General features: G+C 39.4%; 1 protein-coding gene across 3 annotated transcripts in view; it reads right to left on the bottom strand.

The window, feature by feature from the left end:
• CDKL4 (cyclin dependent kinase like 4) overlaps nucleotides 1-20,365 on the bottom strand; it is a 53,808-nt gene that overhangs the window by 14,676 nt on the left and 18,767 nt on the right. For all 3 annotated transcript variants that reach the window (XM_043918183.1, XM_043918182.1, XM_043918181.1), the window contains 2 exons: nucleotides 6,370-6,442; nucleotides 143-233 (listed from right to left, as the gene is read on the bottom strand). In XM_043918183.1, coding sequence (XP_043774118.1) covers nucleotides 143-233; nucleotides 6,370-6,442 — 164 coding nt within the window. The remainder of the gene's footprint in view (nucleotides 1-142; nucleotides 234-6,369; nucleotides 6,443-20,365) is intronic.

Here is a 20,365-nt window from a genome sequence, read left to right as displayed (position 1 = left end):
GACTAAAAAATTAAAGTGAAATTTCCTTTTTTGAATAATAACACTATAACAATTAGCATAATTCAATATCTAAAGTAAGAATTTAAACTATATCATTTCATAATCATCTGTATTGTATAACAGTAAAAAACTTGCTACTTACTCAGAATTCGTGCAAACCCAAAGTCACAGATCTTGATTATTCCTTGCTTAGTTATTAGAATATTTTCAGGTTTTACATCTCTGTGAATACACTGTAAGAAAATATTTAATTATTTCCCTGAGTCATCAAAACAACAAAGCATAATAAACATTAACATTCAATGATAAACACAGCCTATTTATGGTTACAAACATGGTGTTCCTTCTTTTCTAAAACCTTAAATTGGCAATTTTTCATTTGTAAATCTTGTCATAACAAAAAAGTTGCTATACTAGGGAAAAAATTAAAATAATTATTGGATGGGAAAACTGAAAAAAATTTTTTTGAGAAGGGAGTATCATATAATTATTTCTTCCACTTTTTACTGAGCCCTATTTGAATAGTAAGAGGTAGAATCCTGAATGAAACAACAAAGTCCTAGTGTATAGCATAGAGAACTATAGTCACTATCCTATGATAAACCATAATGGGAAAGAATATTTTAAAAAAGAATATATATGTATATGTATAACTGAATCCTTTTACTGTACGGCAGTAATTAACACAACACTGTAAATAAACTATACTTTAAAAAAAAACAAACCCTGAATGAGATTACACCCAGAGTGCCTCTAATAAGAACGGCTGCCACCCAAGAATCACAATTCAGGTTGCATAAACATTACAGATTTGAGAAACTGGGAAAACATTCAAATGATAACAAAAAGAAAACATCAGAGTGACCATCTTATTTATCATCTGGTCAGGATGTGTGAAAGGGAGCTAATTATTCCGAGAGGGCAACAGACCATAGCTGTCCTAGGCCAGCTGGAACCTATGGCCACCTACTAACAAGATATACCAAAGATTCAGCCTCAGGAGATGAGTATCCTCAACAGTGAGCTAGTCTGGAACCATGAACAGGTTTCTTGAGATATGACCTCATGATGGAGTCGCTCCTGGGAGACCAGGTCACCACTGGGAGGCATTCTCCCCTTAGAGTCCTCTCCGTGTGGAGAACTTGCAACTTGCTGCATCATCCCAGGACCCTCAGTGAAGCAAATGCTCCTTTCTGGATGTGAGAGGGCTAAGCTGGGGGAGTGCATGATGGTGGGCTGAGTGAACCCCATCCACTGTTATTCCAGAAATGGCTATTGCATGCTGTGGATGCCCCAGGAGAAAACAGCTCAGGCCCTCGTCTTCAGAACTTTAGCTTTCCAGGTTATTCTCCCTCCAAACAAGCAAATAGGTTAAAAACGCTCTTGCTCTTCTTCTACAACTCAGTCCTCACACGGAGCTCTGGACTTTTCAGAGCACTTCCACATTGCATCCTTGCAATGATCCTGTGATGGCAGGTGGCTACCGCTGGGCTCCTGATTAAGTCCCACAACAATCAGTTCCCTCTGCCTGACTTCTCTGTTGTGATGTCAGTCCCTTTAAGTACTCCTTTCAAACTGATGATTTTGAATTTTGCTTTTATAATAGCTATCTAAGAAAAGAAAATGTTGAATGCTAAATTCTGGGTCATGAAAAAAAAAAAGAAACGGCACTCATACTACAAGCTTGTTTGTATTTAGTCTCAATTACTGTCAACTGTTTCATCATTTGTACGGCCATCATCTAGAAGAAACCTTTTAAGGCCTCTTAAAAGTCCTAAGGCCTTAGAGAGTAATTTTTAAAGCTGCACTGTTCTGACATAAACCAACATAGTTTTCATCCTACCTTTTAGGCAACACATTTATGAAAACTGGATTAACACTGAGTCATATTCACCTATAATAGCTACTGATTTAATAAGAACAGGTTATGTCCTTCAGATGAGTCTGCAGCAAATTCTAAGTTTCTGGATTATGTGTGGTACTACCAAGTAAACGGACTTATACTGCTACCTATCTGCTGCTGCTGCTAAGTCACTTCAGTTGTGTCCGACTCTCTGAGACCCCATAGACGGCAGCCCACCAGGCTCCCCCGTCCCTGGGATTCTCCAGGCAAGAACACTGGAGTGGGTTGCCATTTCCTTCTCCAATGCATGAAAGTGAAAAGTGAAAGTGAAGTTGCTCAGTCGTGTCCGACTCTTAGCGACCCCATGGACCACAGCCTACCAGGCTCCTCCGTCCATGGGATTTTCCAGGCAAGAGTACTGGAGTGGGGTGCCATTGCCTTCTCTGGCTACCTATCTAGTGGCCTACCGAAATATGCAAACCCCTGTGAAATTTATAGCCACTTGTTTTCCAACCAATATATACAAAGGCAAACGAAGTACTGACAAGTCCCAAAGAAACAGAAAAAATCATTTAGTGTAGGTACAGGTAAGAGAAGCTACAAATAAAGAAGAATAAAAGAAAGAATAAATAAAAGAATAATATGTAATTATATATATTATATATTTATTATATATAATATATAAACATAATAAAATTATATATAATTATAATTAATAATAAATAAAAGAATAAAAAAAGAATAAAAGAAAAAGAGAGTAAAAAAATCACAGGAATAGTAAGAACCAGAGCATGGAGAACAGAAGATGCTTTGACAAACAGCATTCACTTTCTCCAATGCAAAGCTGCACTCAAGTGTAAACTCTGTAATGCCTCTTGCAATCAACTTATTTTTCACCAAAGAACAAGCAACTTGTAAGTCAGGGGAATCAAAACATTTTAATAAACTTGGGTTTCATACACAGCTTTTAGCAAACATTGCTTAAACTGGGTTATGGTGGCTGATGTACAATCTCATTTTTACAGACTCACAAGCCCGTAGGAAGAGGTATCCATGGTATTTTAAACCTGATCCTTAATTCTAAGAACCATCTCCAGAAACTTCCCTGACAGAAGCTGCCTCTTTACATAAGCCTGAATGGACATCTGAGAAGGTTGTTCTTTGAGCCTTATGGACGGACACTCATAACCAGAGAGGAGAGAAACCTCCTCCTTGACAACTAGGACACTGATACCAACAAGATGATAATGGATCTTACAGCCAGACACACGCACATTTTGGAAGTCACCGTAATTTTGCCATTTTGATGTGGAGTTGTTTCTCTTTTTACCATACTGTACGGCTTATAGGATCCTAGCTCACCAACCAGGGATTCAACCGGGGACCACGGCAGTGAGAATACTGAGTTCCAAACACTGGACTGCCAGGAAATTCCCAGACATGATATTATTTTTCTCTAATTGATACATCAAATATATAAAAATTCATGAGTTGATAATGATGTCAAAGGGTCACTTTAGTTACCTCACTCTAGCCATATTATAGGGTAAAAAAAAGAACAAAATGAGTAGGTATTTTCTTAAGTCCAGTGCTTCTCAAAATTTAATGTGCACACGAACCTCTGGGAGATCTTGTTAAATATGCAGATTCTGACTCAGTAGATCTGGAATGAGCCTGAGAGTCTGAATTTCTAATAAGCTCTGAGGAGACCCTCACCAACCACACTCTGAGTAGCAAGGCCTTAATCCCTTACTACCATGACCTTGGCTGGGATCACCGCTCTGGAGATAAAAGATAGTCACTGTGAATCTTCAGCAACACCATGGATGGGACTGCCTTTCCTATTTGAGAGTATCATGAGGGTTCCTTTAAAATAAGGAGAGTATAAAGGTTTTAGATGTAGTATTGTAACAGCTTATATATGATTTAGATTTTTTTCCCTTGCATGTGTTTCAGCTAATAGGTTTATTTTAAAAAGATACATAAAGACTTACCACAGTGTAAGAAAAATGGGATAACCAGAGTTCAGAAGTAATTTTCTTGTCAGAGGAAGATAGTTTGTCTGAAAAATTATCCATTTTTAATAATGGGTTATAAGTGGGAGGTTTTCAATATTTTAAAGTTTAAGGTACAGAACGTGTTGTTCCCAGCAGAGGAAAGGAGGCAGTTGCACAGAGCTACAATAACACTTGGGTTCACTCTAAACGGTCAGTCATCATCAGGTAGGTAAGGTGACCGATGGACTCATTCATTCACACACTCATCCAGTTACTCCACACATGTTTCCTGAGCACCTTTTATATAAAAAGATCCAGACCAGGCATTAAAGAGACACATACAAAGATAAATCAGCCACAGAGACTGCATTCAAGCTTATAATCTGATTATACAGGGATAATACACAAATAGTTATGGTAAATAGAATTTTTAAAAAATCATTTTAATTACCCATAAAACTCCAGCACCACACTTAGGTGAACTTGAATACCTCTCAGAGCATGGTGGAAAGCAACAAAGATGTGGATGCAATTCTGCATCATCTTCAGTAATTATTTGAAAGCACAATTTGCATCATGAAAAATATGTATCTTGTGAGCAATATGTCTCTGTATTCCATATACTTTATCAATAAAAAGTCAAAGCTTTTCTGACTTACCCTAACAACAACAAAAACCTCACTTTCTTTTTTTAGATAATTTTATTTATTTTTGGCTGTACTGGGTCTTCGTTGCTACGCTGGGCTTTTCTCTAGTTGTGGGGAGCAGGGCCTACCTACTCTCTAGCCGCAGCGTGCTGGCTTCTCCTGCTGGGGAGCACAGGCTCTAGGGCTTGTGGGTTCAGTGGTTGCGGCTCCTGGCTCTGGAGCACTGGCTCAATAGTTATGGCACCCGGGCTTAGCTGCTCCTTGGCATGTGGGATCTTCCCAGATCAGGGACTGAACCCATGTCTTATGCACTGGCAGGTAGATTCTTTAACCACTGAGCCACCAGGGAAGCCCTTCGCTGACTTTCTTCTGAACACTAAGGGAAGCTTTCCTTAAGTACTGGAAATTAGTTCCATGATTGTGTACTGTTTTTCAGCAATCCTAGATTACTAGGATAGATATTCTGCTCTTGGCATCAAAACTGACCATATGGTAGTCTGCATCCTTGCCTCAATACTGCCTTTATGTAGGCACCAACTCAAAAGTTTATAAAAATAAAAAAACAAGCTATCATTATAGCAAAAGCACCCAAGGGCTTATTAAAGAAGCTCCCGCTGGCCTAGGATGGGACAACCTGAACATCAGAGAGAACAATGACTGCAAAGGATGGAAACACACAGCATACATAAAATCATAATGATGCCCTACGCCTCCCCAAAACCCCTCACTCTTGGAGGTTGCTTAGAGACACTCTTGCTGACACCACTTTATCACTGTGAGTATTGACATCTAAAAGGAATAATCACATATTTATCTTACTGTACTTTATAGTAACCAGAGTCCATGGTAAATTCTTCTCCATAGAATTCCAATCAGTAAATGCAGAAGGAATATTAGAATTAGAAAATTGCCACCTTTTAACCTTAATGAAATACTGGAGAGAGGTAATAATGATCCCTAAATGCGAAAACTAAAAAAAAGATTGACAGTGAAAGTGCTAAAGAAGGGGATCAAGTGAACATCTCTTGAACCTACTCATCTATTTTAAGACAATCAAAAGTGGGAAAGACGGCCAGACATTATCATGCCTCAGGTTGCTGACACAGTAAGAAGTGCACGGTATTATATGTGAAGCCTTTCTGTCTAAAAAGACTGAGCCTGAGTGTGACAAGCCTCTAGATATAAACACCAATTTACAGTAAATACAGGCAAAAAAACAAGTTAAATAACACATAGGAAGCAACCAGCCAAGAGGATTTCTATAACACAGAAGTCAAAGCATGTTCCAGTTCTAGGACTGGAAGCTTCAGTATCAATCGGTAAACTGTTAGAATTGCAAATTCTCAGGTTTTATCCCAGACCTACGGAATCAGAAATTCTGAACGTGGGTCCAGCAAAATGTGTCTTGACAAGAACTCCAGGTGATTCTGATGCATGCTCAACTTTGACACCCATGGCTCTGAAAAATTAATAATGGAAAAAAGAAAAAAAAAGATAGGGGAAAGGAGACCTTTACAGTATAAAAGACATTAAAGACAAAAGAAAATCAAGTGCCATGGAGGGTTATGCTACTGATATTCTGAAAACTTATTTTAATACAATTTAAAAATAATCATAGGAATCATTAGTACTGGGGCAAAAGGAAACATTTAAGTTTATACAAACTTTTAATTCATAAGGAATGAATAATTTGATTCTTATAGAAATTGCAAAAAATCCATTAATAATGCATTACTTTTCCTTGTATTCTGCAACTTTCTTTTGTTTTGCTCTTCTGGTTCTTATTCTCCTTCCATCATTAGCTCTTCAAATAGACCCCTAAGCCATTTAGGAGAGAAGAGTCATGAAGAAATTAGCAAATACATTAGGAAATGTTACTTACGTTGTGTTTATGACAGAAATTGAGAGCTTGAAGTGTTTGCCATAACACACTTTTGATCACTCCATCAGCAACTCTGGGGAAAAAAATAAAAAAGGAAATGAAAACTCCTAAGATGTGTTTTCAGGAGCAGAACTGGGAATAGAAATGGAATGGGTGGGGCTTGTCACAGCCAATGGATGCAGTACAAAGGGAATCTTGGAAATGTTCTTTTAAAAAAATGTTTTAATGAAAATTGCTTTACCACTTTTTTCATTATAGCTATGTAACTTTTCTTTTTAACTTGAAATTTTTAACTCTTTACATGAAAATTCAAACAATATAGAAAAGTAAAGAAATAAAACATGTTCATTCAAATCTTGCTAGCCCAAAATAATTGCTGTAACTTATAGTGATTGTCCCTTTGGGAATCCCTGGTTCTCTTCCTCTTTCTGAATTTACTTTTTAACTTTAATATTAAACACATGCATTCATAAGCTTTGATATTTTTAAAGTTAAAAGAATATCCATGAAGAATTCTCCCATATCTGCCTAGCCAATCATTTCATCCTTGGCAAATTCCCCTGCCTCTTTCAGAAACATTGTATGCATTGAGGTACAGATACATATATACAGAATATGCATACATCTATTTCAGTGACCAAAGATCTCATTATATAGATGTATCATAATTTAGTAAGTCCTCATCGACAAGCAATTAGGTTTGATCCAAGTTTCATTTCTAGAAACAACGCTTCAGTGAATATCCAATCATCTATATATGGCAGTTGTGCAATAATCTTTTTAAGGTAAGTTCTAGAAGTGGGACTTCTGGGATCTATGGGAGGCATATATCTATGATATATTTTGATCCTGCAGGTATGATCTTCAGGTAGAACTGAGACCTGGTTTTGCAGGAAAAAAGGCATCCGTGAAGAGTGACCTTCAATTCATCGAATTCAGGTTGGGGGTAAACACTCAAGCATATGCAAGAGTTGTTTTTATAACTGTTACTTACACCTGGTAAGATGCAGGTCAAATACTTTGGCTGCCTGATTCAAAGACCTGACGTACTGGAAAAGACCCTGATGCTGGGACAGATTGAGGGCAAGAGGAGAAGGGGATGATAGGGGATGAGATGGTTGGATGGTATCATTGACCCAATGGACATGAATCTGAGCAGACTCCAGGAGATGGTGAAGGACAGGGAAGCCTGTGTGCTGCAGTCCACGGGGTAGTGACTGATCAACAGCAACTTACGCCTGGTAAGCAGGCAGGTACATGGCCAGGGAGGCGGGGAGAAATCAAGAGCCCATGAGAATGGGAGCCTGGGAGCTTCCCGCCTCTGCAGATTTCCTGTGTGGAAAATACTGGGGAGTATTTTCCACTGGGGGATCTGGGCAACTTGTATTCTGAGAGTACTTAGTCTATTTTGTTTAACCATTTCTATAAATTGCAGCAATTACATTCCCTCTAACTTTTCTATTGATGTCCTGTTTCAGGGCATCTCACAGGAAGAGTCATGGCTTCGGTTCAAAACAGAATCCTTAGTGAGCACAGATTCCAGGAAGGCAGATTCCATTTTAGGCAAAACAACATTTACACAAAATAACAACTACAAATACCACAGATCTTACAAAGATAGTTATCAAAGAGAACACAGATTCACACACATTCATTCCAGAAACACAGAGCACTGTGACATTATTCAGCCACACTCAGTAGTTATTCAAAGCATTTGGTGAAATAAAACCTTCCACAGAAACCAACTGATACGCAACGCTTCGTATACTGTGGATGAATGACAAACATATAATAGAAGAATTGATAATCATGAAGGTCTGGAAGCAAAAACGAGACATCCTGGGGGCTTCCCTGGTGGTCCAGCATGCTTCCACAGCAGAAGGCGTGGGTTCCATCCCTGGTCAGGGGAATAAGATCCCACATGCAGTGAGGCGTGGCCAGTAACTAACCCTGATGCTGGGAAAGGCTGAGGGCAGGAGGAGAAGGGGGCGACAGAGAATGAGATGGTTGGACGGCATCATCGACTCAATGGGCATGAATTTGAGCAAACTTTGGGAGACGGTGAAGGACAAAGGATGGTGCCTGGTGTGCTGCAGTCCATGGGGGTCGCAAAGAACTGAACAACAACAGAAAACTAATTAAATGTTAAAAACAACAGCAACAACAAAAAAACCCAAGATATCCTGGTTCAAAACTAATTAAATGTTAAAAACAACAACAACAACAAAAAAAACCAAGATATCCTGGTTCAAAACTAATTAAATGTTAAAAACAACAACAACAACAAAAAAAACCAAGATATCCTGGTTCAAAACTAATTAAATGTTAAAAACAACAACAACAACAAAAACCCCCAAGATATCCTGGTTCAAAACCAAAGGTGTTAGGGAGATTGGCAGGGTAGGGAATTCAGACTGGGTTGCCTAGAGGCTGCTCTTTCAGCCACTCAGGGGAATCCTGGTGCTGACATCAGAGCCCATTATCTTTTAGTTTTATATATAACTTGATGGGGAAAACAATTTCATTATCAGTGCCCAAGATGAACCAAGCCCTTCTCTGTAAACCCTTGTTATCCTAGAATAAAATCCAAACTTTATTGTGGCCTACCAGCCTCTTAATGATTTCACTTCTGTTAACCCCTTTCCCCTACCTTTACCTCCTACCACATTCTCACTGACCTCCACTCTGGCCTGTTAGCGTCTGCTCTTCCCGCAACAGACCGCCAAAGCTGTGTGTTTACTGTCCATCCTACTCCCCTCACCAGGAATTCTCTAGCTCCTCAGTGGGTTTTCCTCTCCTCCAAAGCCTTGTAACTCCGCAAGGGCTTCTTTTACCTTGTCCATTACTGTAGCTCCAGGGCCTCGAACTGTAACTGGTACCCAACAGGTCCTCAACTAAGCTTCCTTCGCTGGCACACTCAGAAACTATATAAACTCACACCCGATAATAAATCCCTTTTTGCTTAAACTGGCTAGAGTGAATTCTGTTGTTGAATCTTGATCTGTGCAGAATAGGACACCAGAAGTGGGCATGGGAAGCAAAGTCAAGGCCTTGGGAAGGCAGGCTATCTGACTGGTTGGGTCTGAAGGCAGGGGGATCCAATTACCATAAGTGGCTGTAACACTGGTGAATGGATACCCAGTGAGGAACCAATTATGTACACAATCACGTGTGGTCATCTGTAATAAAGTGCCTATTCAGGGCAGGGTTTTGTTGGACAGAAAGTGATCAAACAAAATGGGGACACATAGGAAAGTAACAAAAGTGGGGTTGGGCTGGGTGCTTCTCACTTCGCTGGAAAAACTGAAGGAAACAAAAGGATAGCTTTAGGTAAGGCTTTGATGTTTTGGTTCGAGGCACAGTTAGGAAACCAGAAGTTTCAATGCTTGCCCTTATTTCTTGTGTTTTTAAGACTCGCTCCATTGACCACTGGGATTATCCCAGAAGTGACTAAAAAATCAGACGCTGAGAATAGTCCTGCTGGGTGCTAAATGACAACACAGACTGAATTTATGTGAAGTTAATTAATTTCTCAGTTAATTAACTGAGACATACACTTTGAGAAATGAAATGCGACACTTGGGAGTATTCACGGAACTAAGAGCATCCTAACCTCCTGCCAAATATCCCTTCCTTTTTACTTATTTACTTTGTGGCCACACTTCATGGCATGTGGGATCTTAGTTCCCTGACTAGGGATCAAACCTCTTGCAGTGGAAGCATGGCGTCTAAACCACTGGACCGCTAGGAAAGTCCCAAATGTCCCTTCTTACATGAAGTAGCCCCCAAACTGGTATGGAGACCGGTCTTGCCTTGTGGAGGGCCCCTCATGATCTCACTCAAGGCAGCTCTATAGCATGGGTGTTGTCAATTCTCCTCAAGCCTCCTTTCCCCGCCACCCGTCAATGTCTCCGAACTTTGACTAAAGTCAGATCTCAGCATGTTCCAAAGGGCCTATTACAAAGTCAAAGAGAAGAGAAGATTTGCACAGCAAAGAGAACTATAAAATGCTGCTAATCTCTACTGGAGCATGTATGAGGAAAGAGATTTCAGAAGTGTCGGACCAGAAAGGAGGAAACACGATTTTATACTGGGCTGATTGTAACAGTTATGGGCACACTTGCTGCCGAGCCTGGTTCAGTAAACTACCTGGAGCAGCTAGGAGTGAGAGGAGTTGATTAATGAACTGGTTGATCAGAACCTGGGCTAGATGGGTACCTGTGCCAAATGAAATTGCAATGCTGGAAGTTCATTAGTAAAATGAAGAGGAAGAAATCCAAAGTTTTGGGGAGGCAGGAGTGTTGGAGAGGATTTATCACATGCAACATGCTCATCTACTTCCCAGCTATGTCTCCCCAAAGTGTTAATGGCAGCAGTAATCTATGAAAAGTGAAAGCTCAGTCGTGTCCGACTCTTTGTGACCCCATTGACTATACAGTCCACGGAATTCTCCAGGCCAGAATCCTGGAGTGGGTAGCCTATTCCTTCTCCAGCAGATCTTCCCGACCCAGGAATTGAACTGGGGTCTCCTGCATTGCAGGCAGATTCTTTACCAACTGAGCTATCAGGGAAGCCTGTGTTTGTCCCCAAATCTGCAGTATTGCTTTCAGTTTTCTATTTGGTGCCAGACACTTCTACTAGCTCCTCCTACCACAACTGCCTTCATTCCTTGGTTCAGAACCTACTGGTTCTTTTTGCATTTTCTAGTGTATCTATTTCCACTATCTGATTAGGAAATGGGGAAACAGCTCCAAGAATGAACTCATGGACCTGACAAGACTACCATGGGACGGATTCAGGTTAAATTTCACTGAGGACTCTCAATAAGCTTCCCATCCCCACAAAACTGCCGAACCACAGGGACTTTCAAAGTTACTGGTGATTAGTTTTTACTTTAGAGCATGATTCAGAAATTCCTGAGAGATTGGATAGTTCTCTTTTCCCAATACACAACTACCCTGATAAATGGCCACAGACCATTTGGGGATAGGCTAAGAGCAAGAATTAAGTACATACACAAGATGTCAATGCAGGGCTATTTCCCAAGGATAACTGCCTCCTTCACGAGGCCCTGGGTCTTGGCTATTATGGTGTGCGTGTGCGCTAAGTCACTTCAGTAGTGTCCAACTCTTTGCGACTCTGTGAACCATAGCCCACCAGGCTCCTCTGTCCATGGGATTCTCCAGGCAAGAATACGGGAGTGGGTTGCCGTTTCCTTCTCCAGGGGATCTTCCTGACCCAGGGATCGAACCTGTGTCTCTCGCATCTCCTGCACTGGGAGGCGGGTTCTTTACCACTGAGGCTTCCCTTGTGGCTCAGCTGGTAAAGAATCTGCCTGCAATGAGGGAGACCTGGGTTCGATCCCTGGGTTGGGAAGACCCCTTAGAGAAGGAAACGGCTACCCACTCTGGTATTCTGGCCTGGAGAATTCCATGGAGTCCATGGGATCGCAAAGACTGAGTGACTTTCACTTTCACTTCACTTTCTTTACCACTAGCGCCACCTGGGGCTATTACGGTGGCTGAAGCCAAGCCTCTAGTCACTAGATTATGTAGAAAAGAACCTTAGAGACCTGCCCATCTATCTTCTGTGGGAGAACCCATGGTCAGATCAAATCATTCTGATCACCGCGCTGGCTCCGTTGTCTATTATAGTAACTTCTGGAAGTGCAGTACTCCTTCCTGGCCTCTGTCACCCAGGGACCCCATCATTCCTAGGAAACCAGGACGTCATTTCAAAGGAAGACGCTCCCTGCTTCAGCATGTGGGACACGATGCTGCTGCTCTTCTGGCTAGAGCATTTCTCAGTGCTCATGACTCACTGCCGCCCCTCCACCAACCCACACCCATAGCTTTACAGGAAATTACCTATGATCAGTTTACTGAGAAGGAAATTAATTCTTTTATATGTCCATCACACCTGGGTAAAGATGAATTTAAAAAAAAGAAATTGAAACCTTATTTACAGATGTACATGATGTGCTGTTGCCAGCCAGAAGTGCAGAGCAGTAGTTTTATAAGACTGTTTATAATTAATTGTTCCCTTATATATCTAATTCTTCATTAGATTTTAAATTTCTTGATGGTAGGACTGTTCCACTATGTATAGTGCAATGACAGGGAAGGGAAATCTTTCCTGTTGGTAGGTGGTAATTTCTATCACATTGCCAACTACTTTACCTACTGGACCTATTTTAAACAGAGAAGGATTTTAGAGAATGGGAATATATTATTTCAAATTTAATCAGATGACACTAGTTGCAGTTGCTTTACATACATGTAGTTTCTTCCATATATCAACTTGAATCAGCCATAGGTATACGTATGTCCCCTCCCTCTTGAGCCTCCCTCCCACCCCACTTTTTCTAATTTATTTATTTTTAATTGGAGGATAATTGCTTGACAATATTGTGTTGGTACATGTAGCTTCTTAACTGAAGCAAATCAAGCACAGTCTCAGGGCTGACTCTGCAGCTATTGATCTAACAAATGCTTTTCCCTCTATTAAAAAAGTAGAGGAAACCAGATGCTTTCATTTGGCAGGGGCAGCAGTACATTTTCACCATCTTACTTCAGTGTTAAATTAGCTCTTCTTTGTGATATAATTTAGTCTCCAAGTCTCTAGACAATCTCACCATCTCACAGTTCATCCCAAACATCCATTACCTTGATCACCTTACATCTACACACCAGTTATTTCTTCAAACTGTGAATTTACCCTGATAAACAATGAAGCTGAAGCTCCAATACTCTGACCACCTGATACAAAGAGCCGACTCACTGAAAAAGACCCTGATGCTGGGAAAGACTGAGGGTGGGAGGAGAAGGGGGGACAGAGGATGAGACGGTTGGATGGCATCACTGCCTATAAGAGTTTGCGCGAGCTCCGGGACAGGGAAGCCTGGCGTGCTGCAGTCCACGGGGTTGCAAACCATCGGATACAACTTACTACTGAACAAACAGTGGTCCAGTAGGCTTGGTATGTATGCTGTTTAGTTGTTTGCCTCTGTTTGCTATTCATTGGGTTTATACTCTTTTGACTGTTGTAGATTCTGGGAAGGGAGTGAAAGCAGACAAATATTTTAAATTAATCATAGTTATCTGGAAGTAGCCAGTATTTCATAGAAACAGTGGTGTATCCTGCATTGTTCCTGTTTGCATTCCTTCATGTAGATCCAAGCCTTAGGGCTGACCCAAGGCACACCGCATACACTGGCGCTGCTAAATACACCAGTAAAACCACTCTGCTGCGCTTAGTCGCCCAGTGGTGTCTGATTCTTTGCAACCCTGTGACCTGTAGCCCACCAGGCTCCTCTGTCCATGGGGACTCTCCAGGCAAGAATACTGGAGTGGGTTACCATGCCCTCCTCACACTAAATACACCAAATACACTTTCCAAAGGAAAGCAGGGTAGTTCAGAGATCCTCGTGGTTGCTAAATACATACAAGACAAATGAGTTACTCAAATATGCCTTGTTTTTTCTTCTATCTGTGCATTCCACCAAGATCGCCCACCCGGCCAGTTCTTCCCCTTTTCAAAGTCTCAGCCCAAATGCATCCTTCTGGGCAGAAACTTCCCCGATTCTCTGGGACCAACAGATGCTGGAGCTGTTCTTTTCATGTATCCAAAGCACTGTTGGTAACTCAATCTTCACTATCATTTGAAATGGCCAGTTTGAGTATTGGTTTCTTCATTAGATTTTAAGCTTCTTGAGCACAGGATTGTGCCATTATATCTTTCTAGCCTCTGCACCAGCAGAAGTGTTCAGTAAAATATTTCTGAAGTGAATGAATGAATCAAAGCATGCTGCACACTAAGGAGGCTATTAGGATGAATTAGATATGAGTTCTGCACTCAAAGGGGAGAGAGGATGTGCTTAAAAACCTGTAAGGTACTAAGTACCAAGTACTAGAACAGGGATGAAGACAAAAGTTCACGGATATTCAAAGGAGGGAAGCAATACCATTCAGATACAGGAATCTCAGAGATAGTCAGAATATCTAGGAATTCACATTTTAGAGATTATGATACAGATAGGGAAAGAGGACAAAGTCAAAAGGAACAGCATAAGCTAAGTCCTACAGGCAGCAGACTTCCTTCCTTTCACAGAAGGAAGAAAGATATGTTCAGTTCAATTAAACTGGTACATGGACTGAATGTATTATAGGTTTTATTTTCAGGGCCTTGAACAATGCATGATGTTAAGCAACCATGTCTAACTTTATGAAAATGTATATTAATTTATAAATTAACTTATATTTAAATTAAACAACAAATCTGTCCTCTAAAGCCAACATACAAAACCCTATTTAGCTCAAAATAAAGTTGAAATATGAATTAATTCATTCCTTTAACCATTTTTTAAATTATTAAGAAAAATTTTTTTTTGGTCATGCCTTGAGGCATGTGGGATCTTAGTTCCCCAACCAGGGATGGAACCCATACCCTCTGCATTGGAAGCAGAGGGTCTTAATCACAGGATCACCAGGCGAGTCTCTCAAATTAATTTCTATTTTAAAGGTAAAATTAGAAAATTAGAGATACCAAGGGAACATTTCATGCAAAGATGGGCACAATAATGGACAGAAATGGTACGGACCTAACAGAAGCAGAAGATATTGAGAAGAGGTGGTAAGAATACACAGAAGGACTACACAAAAAAGGTCTTAATGACCTAGATAATCATGATGGTGTGGTCATTCACCTAGAGCCAGATATCCTGGAGTGAAGTCAAGTGGGCCTTAAGAAGCATTATGACGAACAAAGCTAGAGGAGGTGATGGAATTCCAGTTGAGCTATTCCAAATCCTGAAAGATGACGCTGTGAAAGGGCTGCACTCAGTATGCCAGCAATTTTGGAAAACTCAGCAGTGGCCCAGGACTGGAAAAGGTCAGTTTTCTTTCTAATCCCAAAGAAGGGCAATGCCAAAGAATGTTCAAACTACCGCACAACTGAACTCATTAACCATGCTAGCAATATATAATGCTAAAATACACTTCAAGTTAGGCTTCAACAGTACATAAACCAAGAACTTACAGATGTACCAGTTGGATTTAGAAAAGGCAGAGGAACCAGAAATTGCCAACATCTACTAGATCATAGAAAAAGCAAGGGAATTCCAGAAAAACACCTACTTCTGCTTTATGAACTACACTAAAGCCTTTGACTGTATGGATCACAACAAACTGTGGAAAATTCTTCAAGAGATGGGAATACCTGACCACCTTATCTGCCGCCTGAGAAATCTGTATGCAGGTCAGGAAGCAACAGCTAGAACTGGACATGGAACAACAGACTGGTTCAAAATTGGGAAGAGTACGTCAAGGCTGTATATTGTCACCCTGCTCATTTAACTTATATGCAGAGGACAACATGCAAAATGATGGACTGGATAAAGCTCAACCTGAAATCAAGATTGCTGGGAGAAATATCAATAACCTCAGATATGCAGATGACACCACCCTAATGGCAGAAAGCGAAGAGGAACTAAAGAGGCTCTTGATGAGGGTGAAACAGAAGAGTGAAAAACCCAGCTGAAAACTCAACATTCAAAAAACTAAGATCATGGCATATGGTCCCATCACTTCATGGCAAATAGATGGGGAAAAAATGGAAACAGTGACAGATTTTATTTTCTTGGGCTCCAGAATCACTGTGAACAGTGACTGCAGTCATAAAATTAAAAGACGCTTCCTCCTTGCAAGAAAAGCTTGACAAACCTAGACAGTGTATTAAAAGGCAGAGACATCACTTTGCTGACAAAGGTCCATATAATCAATACTATATTTTTCCAGTAGTCATGTATGGATGTGAGATTTGGACCATAAAGAAGGCTGAGTGCCAGAGAACTGATCCTTCTGAATTGTGGTGCTGGAGAAGACTTTTGAAAGTCCCTTGGAGAGCAAAGAGATCAAATCAGTCAATCCTAAAGGAAATTAACCCTGAATACACATTAGAAGGACTGATGCTAAAGCTGAAGCTCCAATGTTGGCCACCTGATGTGAAGAACCAATTCATTGGAAAAGATCCTGATGCTGGGAAAGATTGAGGGCAGGAGAAGAAGGGGGAAACAGAGGATGAGATGGTTGGATGGCATCATTGACTCAGTGGACACGAATTTGAGCAAACTCTGGGAGGTAATGAAGGACAGGGAAGCCTGGCGTGCTGCAGTCCATGGGGTTGCAAAGAGTCGGACATGACTGAGCCAATGAACAAGAACAAAAAGTAAAATACATGTATTCACTAAAATATTGTGATAATTCAAAACAATTTTTAATTACACTGAACATTCTACTTTTCAGCCTCATTTTTTCACATACCATTTCATGAACATTTCTCCAGGACGTCAACTATTCTACAGATTGCTTTTTAATGTGCTTAACACATACGGTCACACTGTATGGATATATCAAACTGCATTTAACCAGATCTTTACTATGGGAAAATTAGATCAGTCCCCTACTCTTTTTTTTGTACATAATGATGTGTTGACCATTTTTATGTATAAATTTTGTACCTGTTTGATTATTTTCTTACCATAAATTTCTCTAAATGGAATTTCTTAGCAGAAGAAAACCTTTTAAAAGATTTTCATGTATATAGCAAATGGCCCTCTTAATTACATTCTCTAGCTGTGAATGTGAGTGCTGGATTTGACTTTAACAATACTGGGTACATTGATTTTTGAAAAATATTTGCCAATTTGATATGTGAAAACTGGTATACCTTATTTTAAAATTTAAATTTCTATCTTTAATAGCGAGGATAAACATGTTTTTATAGGCATATTGGTCATTTCCCCCTTTTTATTTTACGATTTGCTTTTTCACATTAGGCAGCTTTTTTCACATATTCTGTTCACTAAGAAACCCTCAGCAGCCAGCCGAGAACAACAGTAGGAGTTCACTCAATTTTTCTGAATGAATATATGTTTTAATTGGGTGTTAATCTTTTTAGAAATTTGATTAGCAAAATCTACATATGTAGGTATGAAATGATATTAATTCTTTATCTGCAAAGATTTACCCAATTTGCCACTTCTTTTTTAGTTTTGTTTACATACTTTTTGTCAAAGGGGCTCTCTAAAACTAATATGGCATTATTTGGCAGTTGAAGTTGCATTTTTTCTTTTAAAAAATTTCTTGGTTTAGTTGAACTTTCTCAAATTAAAAACAAAAACCGATGGCTGACTCAGGTTGAGGTTTGACAGAAAATAACAAAATTCTGTAAAGCAATTATCCTTCAATTAAAAAATAAATAAATTTAAAAAGGAAAAGAAAAAAAACCACTGGCATTCTGATTAAATTTTTATGCAATAAATAAATCAGGAAGGAAGCCAAAACATAATAGTGAATACTTTCATCCAGAAATATATGTTCATTTAAATAAAATCCTTTATGTATCTCAGTTTTGTAATTGTTTTTAGGCAGAGTTTTAACATTTCTTTTGTATCTTTATTTCTAAACATTTTTGTTGTTGACATTTAAATGGGATCCTTTTCCATTAGATTTTCTAAAGTACTGATTGATACAAAAGCCATTACTTTTTGTGTACAGAATTTAGAGTGCTGTACATACACACATATATATGTACATATATATATACACACATACTTGTGAAAATATATATATATATATACAGCTGAGTCTATCTATCTATCTATTTATAAACTGAATTCCATTTGTTTTAGTAACTCTAGGTAATTCTGTTAGACTACAATAATATCATGCAAATAATGGAAATTTTATCTTGTTTTCCAAAGTTTTAAATCCGATTTGTTTTTCTTAGTACGTATGCTGGCTAGAGTTCTCATGTTTTATTTCTCACTTTAATGATGGCTTCTCTAGTGTTTTATCATTGAATATACAATTTGCAGTCAATTTGGAGAAGTTGTGTGTCTGTATGTGTGTGTGTGTGTATAAAGAAAGTATTTTAATTCTAGTTTGCTAAGGTTTTTCTCCTCCAAATAACCAGGAGAAGATGTTGAATTTATCAACTGCCTTTTCAAATTTTATCAAATATCTATTTTTTCTCCTTTAGTGAATTATATGAAAGAACTATGGTTCATTCCTTGAATTCGGACAATCCAACATATAATTTAGCTTTGAAATACACTGTGATTTATATTTGTAGTATTTTGTCTATTAAATACTATACATTATATTTACTCTAGGTTAATATTACCTTTGGTTAATATTCATTTGCCCTTTGAGCACATCCTGAGATTTGGGAGAAGGAGTCAGCAGATGCATTTGGGTAGAAGGGGGCTTAGATCTGAAATTTGCCATCGTTAATCCCACACTTCAGTATTCTTGCCTTGAGAACCCCATGAACAGTATGAAAAAGCAAAAAGATAGGACGCTGAAAGATGAACTCCCCCGGCTGGTAGGTGCCCAATATGCTACTGTAGATCAGTGGAGAAATAATTTCAGAAAGAATGAAGAGACGGAGCCAAAGCAAAAACAACACCCAGTTGTGTGTGTGACTGGTGACGGAAGTAAAGTCTGATGCTATAAAGAGCAGTACTGCATAGGAACCTGGAATGTTAGGTCCATGAATCAAGGCAAATTGGAAGTGGTCAAACAGATGGCAAGAGTGAAAAAAAGCGACATTTTAGGAATCAGCAAACTAAAATGGACCGGAATGGGTGAATTTAACTCAGATGACCATTATATCTACTACTGTGGGCAAGAATCCCTTAGAAGAAATGGAGTAGCCCTCATAGTCAACAAAAGAGTCTGAAATGCAGTACTTGGAGGCAATCTCAAAAATGACAGAATGATCTCTGTTCGTTTCCAAGGCAAACCATTCACTATCACAGTAATCCAAGCCTATGCCCCGACCAGTAATACTGAAGAAGCTGAAGTTGAACAGTTCTATGAAGACCTACAAGACCTTTGAGAACTAACATCCAAAAAAGATGTACTTTTCATTATAGGGGACTGGAATGCAAAAGTAGGAAGTCAAGAGCTACCTGGAGTAATAGGCAAATTTGGCCTTGGGGTATGGAATGAAGCAGGGCAAAGGCTAATTGAGTTTTGCCAAGAGAATGCAGTAGTCATAGCAAACACTCTCTTCCAACAACACAAGAAAAGACTCTACACATGGACATCACCAGATGGTCAATACAGAAATCAGATTGATTATATTCTTTGCAGCCAAAGATGGAGAAGCTCTATACAGTCAGCAAAAACAAGACCAGGAGCTTACTGTGGCTCAGATCATGAATTCGTTATTGCCAAATTCAGACTTAAATTGAAAAAAGTAGGGAAAACCACTAGACCATTCAGATATAACCTACATCAAATTTCTTATGATTATACAGTGGAAGTGACAAATAGATTCAAGAGATTAGAGCTGATAGAGCGCCTGAAGAACTATGGATGGAGGTTTGTGACATTGTACAGGAGACAGGGATCAAGACCATCCCCAAGAAAAAGAAATGGAAAAAGGCAAAATGGTTGTCTGAGGAGGCCTTACAAATAATTGAGAAAAGAAGAGAAGCAAAAGGCAAAGGGGAAAAGGAAAGATATACCCATATGAATGCAGAGTGCCAAAGAATAGCAATAAAAAAGACTTCCTCAGTGATCAGTGCAAAGAAATAGAGGAAAATAATAGAATGAGAAAGACTAGCGATCTCTTCAAAAAAATTAAGAGACACCAAGGGAACATTTCATGCAAAGATGGGCTCAATAAAGGACAGAAATGGTATGGAACTAACAGAAGCAGAAGATATTAAGAAGAGGTGGCAAGAATACACAGAAGAACTGTACAAAAAAGGTCTTAATGACCCAGATAATCACAATGGTGTGATCACTCACCTAGAGCCAGACATCCTGGAATGCAAAGTCAAGTGGGCCTTAGGAAGCATCACTATGAACAAAGCTAGTGGAGGTGATGGAATTCCAGTTGAGCTATTTCAAATCCTAAAAGATGATGCTGTGAAAGTTCTGCACTCAATATGCCAGCAAATTTGGAAAACTCAGCAGAGGCCACA

Source organism: Cervus elaphus, chromosome 11, assembly GCF_910594005.1.
Source record: "Cervus elaphus chromosome 11, mCerEla1.1, whole genome shotgun sequence".
Classification (NCBI taxonomy): domain Eukaryota; kingdom Metazoa; phylum Chordata; class Mammalia; order Artiodactyla; family Cervidae; genus Cervus; species Cervus elaphus.
This window is presented reverse-complemented; position numbering and strand designations above follow the sequence as displayed.